Here is a 13552-nt window from a genome sequence, read left to right as displayed (position 1 = left end):
AATGTCCAGGCCCTAAAAACTGCTTATATTTCTGATAATTGAAATTTGCCTTTAGTAGTTAATCTTTATACATTTCAAGAAATTCAACTTTGTAAAAACTGCTTTTTGATCAATTTTGCAGTTCATTCTGAATCTAGACTTGCTCAACCTAATCAGGTTCCTGTACAGGCAGAAGCCACACAGGTAAGAGTAATTACAAATATTTTTCATGTTTGTTTTTAATCAGTGCTTAGATCTCTTCCTCTGCTCATGAAAGTCATGTATGCATTTCCTGAAGTTACAGTTTAACTTTTTTTACATTAATTTTTTTAATTTAAAATTTTTTATTGTTCATTCTCATGTTTACAGTACTTTATTATAATTAAGGAAGCCCTTATAAATTCAAAGTCAGTATTTCAGAAGGCATTTTTGATCCAAAATTTAGTGTAGTTTCTGATCCATTTTATAACAACTGGATGGCATGATAACTGGAAAAAATTGGTTTACCTTTGAGCTTCAAAAATATGTGTTTTCTTGCAATTGTTAACTTTTATTAGTCTGTAAATTCAGAGAGCAATTTTGAACTAATCTAAAGAGAAGGTAGCATTTTCCCCCTGGTTAACAGGTTTTCTATTTCCTAATCTTGTGTTAGAGATATTTAAATAGTCATTTTTGTTACTAGAAACTTTGCTTGTTTACCTGTGTCTAGGTTCCTTTGGTTTCATCCACAAGTGAGGGATACACTGCCTCTCAACCCTTGTATCAGCCTTCTCATGCCACAGAACAACGGCCACAAAAGGAACCAATTGATCAGATTCAGGCAAGTTTTGTTACCAGGCTCTTTAAAATGGCTTAGAGGTATACTACATTTAGTATAATGACTATTTTTGGGCCTGTTTTGGCTTTCATGATTCAAATCGTTTTGTAAGTACATGTAAGTGATTTTTACTTACCAGTAAAGGGGAATGTGTTCATTTTGTTTTTAGGCAACGATTTCTTTAAATGCCGATCAGACTACAGCATCATCGTCCCTTCCTGCTGCTTCTCAGCCTCAGGTGTTCCAGGCTGGGACAAGCAAGCCTTTGCATAGCAGTGGGATCAATGTGAATGCAGCTCCATTCCAGTCCATGCAAACGGTAAGCAAGCTGACTCAGGTGATAGGATGTGGTGTGAAACATGGTAGATGAACCAAAGGTTTCCATTTCACTGTGAGTTTGCATTGATTGTACATGATTGCACATTGTGTTTAATGCCTTATGTGTTAATGTACCTGTGTTTTTACTTTGTAGTTTCCCCTTTAAGTTTATTAACAAAATTGTAAGCATAAAGTTTTGACATATCCATATATTAGAATCATTTCCAAGGTATAACAGTTATTGGCAGGTAGTTGAGCCCTGTTGGCTTACTTACTCTTTCTTTTGTTGAAGTATTTTAGAGAATTTCATCCTAATTATTCAGTAGGCATCTTTAAATTGGACAATAACTGTAAAATAATGATTGTGAGAAAAATGATTTGTGGAAAAAATTGCATCAGTGCTTAGAGATGTTCAAGATCAGAGACTTAAAATATTGACTTGTGATTAAAATATCAATAAAAATGAAAATAAATATTAACCTAAAAGTTAAAGGTCAGAGTAAATTTCTACAACTGTTGTTATGTCAGGGTTTACATATTTTAAAAAGGTTTCTTAGGTGTAAAAAACAATTCAAGGCTGGTGATGGTGGGTGGTATAGATTTTTTTGGATTTTCATTTCACAGCATGTTGTTGGAGTCTCCTTAAAATCTGAGCTATTTTGTGAGTATAATCTCATATGTAAAGTACTTGGAGCAAGTTCTGTGATGTTTGTGTGCTTGGAATTTCATTTATGTTTGAAGCAGTCATTGTTGATCTCCCGTGTTAAAAGCAGGAAATAAATGAATTAATCATTGACTTCCACCACTTACAGGTATTCAATATGAATGCTCCCGTGCCTCCTGTTAACGAACCTGAAACTTTAAAACAACAAAACCAATACCAAGCCAGTTACAACCAGAGCTTTTCCAGTCAGCCTCACCAAGTGGAACAAACAGAGCTCCAGCAAGAACAGCTTCAAACAGGCAAGAACACAAATGTCACTTAGGACAGATTTGAGAGTGGTGGTGCCCAAGGATTTTTGTTGTATCACACCATAGGAATTTTTCGTTGTTGACACTGACTTAAATTGACTTCATACTTACTATATGAGACTTTAAACCCATTTTTTTTCATTGATTACTGAGCTTTACTTTTACTGAAAGTAAAACTAATGGAAGTATGCTAAGCTTTCCCAAGACTAATTGATTGAAGCCTTACTTATTATTGTGTTTTAAGTTGAAGGCCTTCGCTAATGCCCGTATATTTTGCCATATTGCTGCTTAAATATGAGAGCCTGGTTTTATATGTTTTTAAAAATCTAAATAAAACTTGTACAGCTGAGGAACCTTACAATGAAAATGGATAATTAAGTTGCACAAAATGACAGTTACACTAAGTATTTAATAAAGTTTCTATGAGTGAAGATCTTTGTGGTAAAAAATGTCTTTCAGAAAATGTTAAATAGTATAGCCTTTCAATTCAGTTAGAAGGAAGGCACTTTGTGTATTGCTTTGAAAAGTTTGTTGTTGAATTTTACTCCATTTAAAATATGAATAAGAGGGATTTTATTAGTGTGTGATTATATTCTATTGTTAATATGCAAATTTACTTGACTTCAGAATAGATTTTAAAGAGATTGCAATAAAAGCAAAACCAGAAAGCATGTGGCAGAACAAAATGGTAACCAGCTGTGTATACATGGCTGTGTGCCTGTGTGTTATACATTTTCCTTTTTTTTTTCATTACAGTGGTTGGACCTTACCACGGTTCCCAGGACCAGCCTCATCAGGTGACTGGCAACCACCAGCAGCCCCCACAGCAGAATAGTGGATTTCCACGGAACAATCAGCCGTACTACAACAGTCGTGGTGTGTCTCGTGGAGGCTCCCGTGGTGCTAGAGGCTTGATGAATGGATACCGGGGCCCTGCCAATGGATTCAGAGGTAAGGACAAAGTTTTTCAAAATTCTTTTGACTCATGAAAATGTATAGAAATGCCCTGTAGTTTAGAGGCAGCAGCCTCTTATGTATTGTTTGTTCAAAATGACACAAGGGGAGAAGTGCTTTTTGTCAAATTAGTGTTGTCTTTAGTCTTCTGAGGGATAATTATTATTTGCATATATGCCAGTTCTCATAAGGATTTGTGTGTGTATGCATTCATGTATGTGCATAGGTGGGTGAAAATTCTTTTTTTTTTTTTAATTTTTATTACAAAGTCAGATATACTGAGAGGAGGAGAGACAGAGAGGAGGTGGAGCTGCCGGGACCAGAACCAGCAGCCACATGGGATCAAGGCGAGGACCTTAGCCACTAGGCCACGCCGCCGAGCCCGGGTGAAAATTCTTAAGCAGTCAATATTTAACAGAAATGTATAAACAGATTGTTCAGGATAGAAAATTACAAATTAGTCTGGAAAAATAACATGGCATATAATTTTGTTTTTTTCTTCACCATTAATAAAAATGACATGAAGAAGATAATTTATTTTCTTGTCCTAAATTGTAGGAGGATATGATGGTTACCGCCCTTCATTCTCTAACACTCCTAACACTGGTTACACACAGTCTCAGTTCAGTGCTCCCCGGGACTACTCTGGCTATCAGCGGGTAGGTACAGTCACTTGGTAGTGTAAGTCTGACTTAACTGTGCCAGTGAAAGGGAATGAACTAAGTAATCTGAGGCTAATTTGGTGGGATCCCAGATAGATTTATCAGGTTTCAACATGAATAGGCACTCAGTTTAATGAGGTCTGTTAAAAAATATTGATTTTTCAGGAGTAAAATAATGGGTTATTGGATGTTATTGAAAATAAAAGAAGTACAACAGTTAGAATAATTTTGAGCTAAGCCATACTGCAATATTTGAAATGATAACAAGAACACAGATGGATGGGTTTGGGTTAACATTTTTGAAAAATTAGTGTTTCTTGCTCCAAACTAACTAGCTTGTCTTTTAGGATGGATATCAGCAGAATTTCAAGCGAGGCTCTGGGCAGAGTGGACCACGGGGAGCCCCACGAGGTAATATTTTGTGGTGGTGATCCTAGCTCCCAAGTGGAGCATCTGTTCTGGCCTGGAAGAGCTGTTCATAGTCTGCATGTGGATTACATGTTAGGAATCCATTGATCTTTTCCAGACTTGTTGCTGGGGATTAAATGAAATGCGTTGTTTCTAAAACTGAATCTTTAACCCAAAATTTAAATTTTGAATGACTTTCCCTGTTAAAAATATACACTGTCTTGAAAGTTAAAACATTTTCCTCAGAAAAAGTGTTTTTCCAACTGAAAATTATTTTTCAGGTCCTAAAACCTGGTAAATGTTTTTAGGGAGTACTTATTGAAACATTTTTGTAAGATTTTTGGAATGAGATTGAACATTTATATAAATTTATTATTCTTTGATTTTTGAAACATGCATATTATATTTTAGGGCCCCAAACCCTTTTATGGCCAGATGAGCTATAGTTACATTTAGAGAACCATTTAGAAGTGATAGAACTAATGAAATTACAGTGTCTTTTGCAACACTTGGTAAGACAAATACCAAGTTATTTCTCATTTTTGAAAAACAAAATTCCCAGATTATTAACTTTATGAGTGTTTTGTTTGCCTTTTACTGTTGGAAAACTGCTTCCTATTTGGGCAGGGAGTTAACCTGTTTTAACAATTGAAACTAGCATTTCATATAATCTGAAGTTCTAAATGGTTCTCTGATTTGAGGGAGGCTAACTTTGAATAGATTCCTCCCCATAACACGTTTTAAAATGTTTATTAAGGAGGAATTACAAAGTAGACTGATTGGAATATTGGAACTGGCCAGCAAAAAGGTGCATTTTTTTTTTTTAAATAATGGATCTCTTGGGAGTAACTGACTTGAAGTATCAAAGGATTTTTGCATGTGAATGTGGGTTGTGTTCTTTCCCACCTTGTAGCATTCTATGAAAGTTAACTGATAGCTTAAAATCTGTTTTAACAGCATGTAAAAAGTTATTTTATCTGTTATAAGTCATAAAATTTTGAATGTTATGTAGTTTCTTTTAACAGTTTAGGTAATAAGGTCTGTTCATTCTGGTGCTTTTATTAATTTTGATAGTATGATGTTATGACTAATGCACTGTAAGCTAGAGTGTACACTAGAATGGAAGCTCCATGAGAGCAGGTACCTTGTCTGTCTTCACTGCTGTATCTACTCCCCACGCCTGATGACAGTGCCTGGCACACAGTGGGCACTCAATAAATACTTGTTGAATGAATGAATGAATGAGTACTGGTGGAATACTCCATTAGCTCTACTCTTCTTTTAGCTAGGGAACATGAGCAAGTTTGCGCATGACCACTCCCAGGACAGGTGAAACTTGAACACTGAAGAATTGACTTCTTAAGCCTAATAATGTGGTGACGAGCTGCCCACATGCTTCTTGACTTCAGATGAAAATCTGCTTGAAGGCAAAACAAATAATATTTGAAAGAAAAATCAAATGCCATTTTTGTCTTCTAGGTCGTGGAGGGCCCCCAAGACCCAACAGAGGGATGCCGCAAATGAACACTCAGCAAGTGAATTAAACTGATTCACAGGATTATGTTTAATCGCCAAAAACACACTGGCCAATGTACCATAATATGTTACCAGAAGAGTTATTATCTATTTGTTCTCCCTTTCAGGAAACGTTGTAAAGGGACTGTTTTCATCCCATAAAGACAGGACTACAATTGTCAGCTTTGTATTACCTGGATATGGAAGGAAACTATTTTTACTCTGCATGTTCTGTCCTAAGCGTCATCTTGAGCCTTGCACATGATACTCAGATTCCTCACCTTTGCTTAGGAGTAAAACATAGACATGATGGGGTGATACTATCTCCATAGTTATTTGAAGTGGCTTGGAAAAACAAGTTTGGCTTTTTGGACATGGGATAAAATATACATATCAGCCCTAGAAATAATTGAATGGTAATTGACAAAACTAAAATATTGTCTTTGAAAGGAAGATAGAAGGAGTGGAGTGTGGTTTGACAGAACAGCTGCATTTCACAGCTTTTCCTGTTCAATTGGAGCATTAAATGTTTAGATGCATAGCAAATTATGCATGGGCCCTTACACTTGTAAGACTGGCTTCCAGCTTTGACACAGTTCTCATTATTCATCTGGCCAAGCGAGTGGTTATAAACACATATAAAATGCTTTATAATAGCTGATATTGTATAAGAGAGATACAAATATAAATCAGGCTCTGATTGGCATTTTGAAAATACACAACGAGTATGGGATATAATCTGGATGGCCGCTTCTGTTCTTAATGTGAAGTATTTAGAAACCTTTTTGAACACTTAACAATTTCTTGGAGACAGTGGCCTTTGTAAGGATTGGTAGTACATTCCTTATGACATGTACATTGTCTGTCACTAATCCTTGATATTGATGTATTGTCACCTAAATTGGTACAGGTATTGATGAAAGTTTCTAATGGATAATCATAGTACTCTTGGTCACATGGTTTTCCTGCAGCTTGAACATTTTTAAAAGATACCAAATGCTTGCTGCTATCACCCTTTTAAAATTGCTATCTTTTGAAAAGCACCAGTATGTGTTTTAGATTGATTTCCCTGTTTAAGGGAAATGACGGTAGTTCCAGTTCTGATGGTATAAGCAAAACAAATAAAACATGTTTATCAAAGTTGCATCTTGAAATGCTGGTGTTCAACAGTTAGCACCTTTTATGATTCATCACATGTATTGTTAGTGTCACAAGTTTTTATGGTTATCTCCAGCAGCTACTTCTACGGTAGTTGCAGTTACCGTTTCTCTAATTTACCCCTAATTCTCCTTTTATCACAAAGGCATATATATTCAAAGTGGAGATATCGTCCCTTAGATGTATAGGGGAGCTCAAGTTCAGTGAAGACAGGGCAGTGTAGTGACGTAAAATTTGTGCTAGCAGTCTGAGCACTAGTTCTGTGTGCCTCTGAACTTAATGCTATTTGTTGTCCCATTCCACTTGGATGTCATGGGGAATCAATTCCACCAGTGAAGCAAAGGCTACGGAGTTCATTTTCTGTGCAGAAGTTAAATTTTGTTTTCAGCCTTTAGCTATGGGATTTTTCAGTAGGTGCTCAGCTACTTACAAACAAAGCCATTCTCATTCATCATTAGACAACTGGAGTTTTTCTGGTTTTGTAAACTGATAAAATGGACAGGCTGTTGAACATTCCTCATTCAAAAATTTTGTAGGGTGGTGGGAAATGGGGATTCTTCGATGTTTATTTTAAAATAAAATAAGTTCTTGACTTTCCTCATGTGTGGTTGTGGTACATCATATGGGAAGGGTTATATGTTTACTTTTGCAAATGAGTATATCTTTTGCTAGCACCTCCCCTTGCGTGCTTTAGATATTTGCCTGGGATGTACCACAACCATATGTAAGCTGTTTCTTGGGATGGGTGAAATGCTTGTTGCTTACCAAGAAATCCCTAGATGAGTGCTGGTGATCCTATATATAAAACTGAATTCTTACCTGTACAAGGAAGAATTTCATGATATTTAAGATCAAAAGTGAAGGAAGTTCTTTATATAGTGATCTGTAAGAATCGGTCTGGAGGGAAGCGGGAGAAAATGCCTTCTAGGTTTCAGACTTCTATGCATTCATTAGTGCAGATGTGAATTTGTAAGGATGCTTGTAGCTTGATTATCTTGTCTATGCTTTTTAAAAAGAATCATTTGGGTTTTTTTTTAATTCTACCACATTTAAATCTAAGCCTTTTATGTCTTTATTCAGGTCATATGTTTTAAAAGGAGTATCTCTTTACAGGGCAAGGACTTTTCAAAAAGTCTCAGTATCTTGGTACTAAGTGTTTTGTGTGTTAGTGCTTGGCCTAGCTGCAGAAGGCTTTTTGTCATGTGCATTTCAGCAGAGTCCAGAGGAGATGATTGTCACACCCGTCACTGTAGCCACTTGGTGTAGCAAGACCACATATAACAAGACTTTTTGTACATACACAGTAATTATCTCATGTGGATAATGAGATTTCCTTTTTCAAAGCTTTTTAGTAAAGTGCCGTTTGATTACTTTGGTTAGGAATTTTATTTTCAGATTTTAATATTCTCACGGAGTTTTTCCAATCATTGTATCTTGATATTAAAAAGCAAATGTTGGCTGAATGTTTTTCTATCAAGTAGTTGGTTTTTCTCCCCTACTGTAGAATCTTGTTTTGTGGGAGTTTTCCCACTTAGTCCTGTTTGGAGACATGAGAGCGTGTGAAAAGTGTCAGGGTTTTAACTGAGGTGCTCATTTGATGACCGGCTGATAGAATGTAGAAGGTAGTTCAGCAGTCAGCTTTCTGTTCTAGGAAATTTGTATTGTACTCATTGTATTTTCAGTAATACATCTGATGGGGAGGAAGGGGATGCAGGGAAGCCCTGAATTCAGACCCTCATTTCCCCTGTTAACTCCTGAATCTGCATCCTAGTTAAGTTCTTCCTAAAACATTTTGAGTTTTCTGTATTGTAAATTACATTTGAAAAAAAAAATCAGTATTCCTCGTGAATTCTTGTTCCTTTTATGGAGGAAAGCGAATTGTTAAGGCTCAGTTCTATAGGTTTTTCTATCGAATTCTTTCAATATTAGTAAACTGTTTCAGATTCCAAGTAGATTAAATTATATGAAAACCTGATTGCTTTGTTGTCCTTTAGCAAAATCGGCTTCAGTTGTATATACAGTCCAGGGGAGCTAAAGTAAAGTGTTACTTAAGAACAGAAAAGGCTTGAACAGTGTAACTGCTGGCCTCATCTTCCAAGAAGGCTGGACTGTGTTTCCTGAGTATCATCATACCGTATTTAACAAGTGAAGAGCAGTTACAAAAGACTAGTTAAAGGGTAGTTTTTGGCTTGCTTCCCTTATCTATGTTATGTTTTTTGAAGTACTATCTTGTATGTATTTGGGAGACATTTAAAGGCGCCAGATATTTGGTGATGACAAAAATTGTTCCTGCTTTCATTTAACTGTAATCAGTCTAAACAGCGACAGAAGTGTCACAAATTCTGTGATGGAGCAGCAGTGCCGTCACTGGTAAAGGCCATGACTGATGGGTGTGAACACGACCCAGAAAGACTGCATTGGAAGGAATAATTGAGCTCATGTTTGAACGATAAGTAAACTAAGCAGATCCAATCTCCACTTGTTGCGAAAACCTTCACATGGAGGCAGCAAGAATTAGTAGAGTGGAGAAACTGATAGCCAGCTGGGAAGCGTTAGGATTTTCTCGGAAGTTCATTGTTTCTTAGCTATAGTCCAAAACTTAGTTTTTTAAGCTGTGTGTACTGCTTGAGGGTGGGAATGGTGGGTAACAAAGTTTCCAAGAACACTGCAGAATTTTTAAAATGGCACAGGAGATACAGGGCGCTTTAGCTCACATGGAAACTGGCTGTAGTGCAAACAAAAGTAGGTGGTGGTGAACACATCCTGTGCACTTTGTTTCATGGCCACTACCTAGTTAACAGTTACCAATTTCTCCAGGCTCTGGTCCGTAGCTGTGGTTTTCCATAGGTCATCTGTCCAAGTTCAGTGGTTTATAGGGTATAGTCAGTGTTTCAAAACCCCCTAAGTGAAGAGTCCAAACACCTGAGACCATCATCTGGATTCAGATCAACCTCTTGATTTCCCTGCATTGGCTGCTTTTCCTCCAACTTGCTGCTTGGGGCAGTTCCTCTGGCTGCCATCCATTTCCTTTCATGCACTGCAATTATGAAATATATGTGGTTCTATCTTGGAGCTTTTACTGCATATGGCACTTGGGAACACCAGCACCATCACATTCCGAAACAGCCAATTGTAGTGGCTGCTGGCCGTTTTTTTGCCTATGATATAGTTATTGTGCATCAGCTGTCTTTAAAAGGTGGATTTTTGGGGGGGGGGATTTATTTTTATTGGAAAAGCAGATTTAGATAGGGGGGGAAAGGTCTCACATCTGCTGGTACACTCCCCAAATTGTTGGAGCTGAGTTGATTTGATCTGAAGGCAGGAGCTTCTTCAGGACTTGCTCCTTGGATGCAGGGTCCCAAGGAGTTTGGTAACATCTGCTTTTCCAGGCCATAAGCAAGGAGCTGGATGGAAAGTGGAGCAGCCAGGACACAAACCAGCGTCCAAACAGGATGTCGGCGCTTGAAAGTGAATTAGCCAGTTAAGCCATCACACTGGCCCAGCTAAATGGGTTTTAAGAATTTCCTCAAACTCGAGGGGAAACCTTGGACATGCAGGGCACATGCCCTGCATTATCTATCTGGCCTACTGTCTCAAATGTTTTCTCACTGCTCTGAATCTACTGGCTGATTAGCCGTTTGGGAAAACTTTTCACTTAATGGCTTCAAGGTGCATTATGATTAAAAGGTCTGCTCCAGTGTCTTCACCTCCAACGCCTACCCGTCCACCTCTCCATGCCGTTGGTCACTTGAAACCCAAAGTTGCATGTTTCGCCAGGAGTTGTGAACAGAACAGTTTCTGATATGTTGGCATTGGATCAGAGAACACGAAGATGGCTTGAACTTGGTGGGTGGTGGTACTGGTTAAGATCGGGAATACATTGAGAGGAGGAATTCATAGGCGAAAGGAAAACGATGCATCTCGAATATTAAGTTGGTCGGTTTCAAAAACATCAAGCAAGCAGTTGTCTGGCCCCCAAACTGCCAAAATATATGTAGGTGACCGTGTCTTGCGCAAGAACAAATTCCCGTGGGAGATGAGAAAGGGCTTTCCTGACCTAAGACCTTAAGTTTTGACGACCAGATCAAAGCGGACCCTGCAAAGTTCGGCCGCTGAGGTGGAGGGGAAAAGCGAGTCCGCGGAACTACAGGTTCAGTACTGCGGGGATGGAGTGTAAGGTGAATATAGTGAGTGATTCCATCTTGCATTAGGACGGTTATTCGAGGACACTGACAAACTAGCGCACACACCAGGTAATCCCGAAAGCTCTCGCATGTTGGCCGACGTACAGTAGCGGACCTCTCTCAAATGCAGCGGAGTGCTACGTGCTTGCTCAGTCCTGCGTTCCCGATCCGAACAGGGAAACTGGTCTCCCGGCCGCTCAGAGCGGTGCACCGTTACAGCCAAAATTTAGGCTGGGCGCCACCTCCCGTGCTCGTGACGTCATCGCGAGCGACGGGCTAAGGAAGGCCCCCTCGGTGTCGCCGACTATTTAGGTCACTTGCGCATGAGCCGAACCAGCGTTTGGGTAGGAAGTTCGGGCCGCCTTAAGCACCCGCCTCCTGCCGAGTTATTCGTTTCCCCCACGTGCTTCCTTCGCCGGCAGGGATCGGCTGGCTCGGGACGCAGGTACCCACCGCTGCGGGGCTGGGGTGGGTGTGGGGTCCGTGCCCTCGCCACATGGGGAGGGGCCGACCCCCGAGCTCGCCAAGCGGCCCCTTCCTGGGTGGCCGGCGCGTTGCTCGTGCGCTCTCTGGCCGCGCGCTCCCGGAAGCCGGCTCGGGGTCACGGCGGAGGGGTGCGTGGCAGCATTGGCCGGGCGCGGTGGAGGGGCGCGCGGCAGCATTGGCCGGGCGCGGTGGAGGGGCGCGCGGCAGCATTGGCCGGGCGCGGTGGAGGGGCGCGCGGCAGCATTGGCCGGGCGCGGTGGAGGGGCGCGTGGCAGCACTGGCCGGGCGCGATGGAGGGGCGCCTGGCAGCACTAGAGAGGTGCGGTGGAGGGGCGCGTGGCAGCGCTGGAGGGGTGCGTGGCAGCTCTGGCCGGGCGCGGTGGAGGGGTGCGCGGCAGCTCTGACCGGGCGCGGTGGAGGGGTGTGTGGCAATGCTGGAGGGGCGCGCGGCAGCTCTGTCCGGGCGCGGTGGAGGGGTGTGTGGCAGTGCTGGAGGGGCGCGTGGCAGCACTGGAGGGGTGTGTGACAGCTCTGGCCAGGCGCGGTGGAGGGATGCGTGGCAGCGCTGGAGAGGCGCGGTGGAGGGGCGCGTGGCAGCGCTGGCCGGGCGCGGAGCCGGTTCGCCGTTCTGAGGCCGGGGCTGTGCTGCCCTGAGGCGCCGACATCCCTGGGCCTCCTGGCTCCTACGAGCTTCACCTTACACCTGCGTTTACACTGTTTACACGGCGGCGGTCACATGCAGGGCTTTGTTGGCCAGTGCTTCTGGGTGGTGTCTGGCTCATAGATGACTGTCCAGATAGGCGAATAAACGAGTTGATGAAATATAAGCTTCCAGCTAACACCCAGGCCCCCCTCTTCGCTTAGTTCGTCCGTGTTAACCTCCACCCAGCCTCCTTTACATCGCTGTTATTTTGGTACTTTCTTTATCTTCCCTATCCCGTCTTGAAGTCAAGGGCCGGATCCGGTGCTTCTGGACTTCCGAAGTAACCGGAGCCGAGGTCGCCCCCATCGTCCCACCCCAGCATTATTGCTTGATTTTTGTGGTTGCACCCTGGTGCCTTGGAGCTGGTCAGATTGGTGAGCTGGAGGAGGCCGGGGCCAACGTGGGTGTCAACCCTGCCTTGCTTTGCTACTTGAATTCTTTAGGCTGCTGGCTGCTTTACATGTCGATCGGTGCTCCTGCATTGGGAGGCTAGAGGGGCAGCTGATGAGCTTTGAGTGCAGAATGTAGCCGGCTGTGTCTTCAAGCAGCGTGTGGTGCATACAGCTTGAGGTTACTTTGGGAGACTTAGGGTGGTAATGATACAGTGTGAGATTGCAGGTAGTCATGACACTTGAAGTCTGGACAGTCGTCACAGTTTTTCTCGCTTAGGAAACACTGCAAAGTAGAAATATTCATAGGTTTCTTTTCTTTGGCCTTATTAGTTAACACATGTGAAATAAAACAACATTGCTCAAAACTGAAAGAACAAAATAAAAATTGGTCCCACTACTTTTCCTGTTGCTGTTTTCAGCTAGTTTCTCCCCCACTCCCTGTTAGGTATGTGCATAAAGCTGGTAGCATACCTCATTTTGCCATGGAAGACTCCCTTCAAGTGTCTGTATCCTAAGATGGTGTTTGAAAATGCTTTGAATGTACACATATTTTAGTCATTCTCTTATTTTTACTTTTTTTTTTTCAATTTTTCAATTTTGTTTTTAATGTTGTTTACATAGCTGAGAGGGATGCATGCCCATGTAGGACTCCACAGTCAGGGTGGGGAGGGTAGAAGTATGGAAGAAGGTGGGAGGGGCACCTGTGTCAAACTACATCAGGGCCCAGGGATGGGGATGACCCTATGATGCCATGTTAGAGACCCCTGTGGGCAAGAGTGTTCCCGGAGTGTGACTAGAATGATTTTAATAGTTTTAAGATGTCACTGGGTTGAGAAAATTTTTCCAAGGTCTGTTGGTTAACAAAGTCCCAGGAAGTTGTTGCAGAAGAGTTATCCAACCTATGCTGCTTTCCATCCTTTGGTGAGGCACTCGACATCCGCTGCTGACCTAGATGATCTGGCTCTCACGTCCTTCCCCCCGCCCCATGTATCTGGGCATGCTGA

General features: G+C 41.6%; 2 protein-coding genes across 3 annotated transcripts in view; both read left to right on the top strand.

The window, feature by feature from the left end:
• CAPRIN1 (cell cycle associated protein 1) overlaps window positions 1-6769 on the top strand; it is a 37179-nt gene extending 30410 nt beyond the window's left edge. The window contains exons 12-19 of the mRNA XM_058663190.1: window positions 122-183; window positions 689-799; window positions 966-1115; window positions 1927-2077; window positions 2843-3037; window positions 3599-3699; window positions 4050-4113; window positions 5590-6769. Coding sequence (XP_058519173.1) covers window positions 122-183; window positions 689-799; window positions 966-1115; window positions 1927-2077; window positions 2843-3037; window positions 3599-3699; window positions 4050-4113; window positions 5590-5654 — 899 coding nt within the window. The 3' untranslated portion in view covers window positions 5655-6769. The remainder of the gene's footprint in view (window positions 1-121; window positions 184-688; window positions 800-965; window positions 1116-1926; window positions 2078-2842; window positions 3038-3598; window positions 3700-4049; window positions 4114-5589) is intronic.
• A 4551-nt stretch (window positions 6770-11320) lies between these two features.
• The window catches only part of NAT10 (N-acetyltransferase 10), a 46099-nt gene continuing 43867 nt past the window's right edge, over window positions 11321-13552 (top strand). Inside the window, exon 1 of one of the 2 annotated variants that reach the window (XM_004585413.3) lies at window positions 11321-11412. The gene's annotated coding sequence lies outside the window, so the exon portion shown is untranslated. Of the gene's footprint in view, window positions 11413-12398; window positions 12531-13552 lie in introns of those variants that run through there. The other variant, XM_058663180.1, reaches the window with a different exon arrangement.

Source organism: Ochotona princeps, chromosome 4, assembly GCF_030435755.1.
Source record: "Ochotona princeps isolate mOchPri1 chromosome 4, mOchPri1.hap1, whole genome shotgun sequence".
In the NCBI taxonomy this organism is placed as follows: domain Eukaryota; kingdom Metazoa; phylum Chordata; class Mammalia; order Lagomorpha; family Ochotonidae; genus Ochotona; species Ochotona princeps.
Note: the sequence above shows the minus strand (reverse complement) of the source record. Positions and strands in the feature narration are given on the sequence as shown.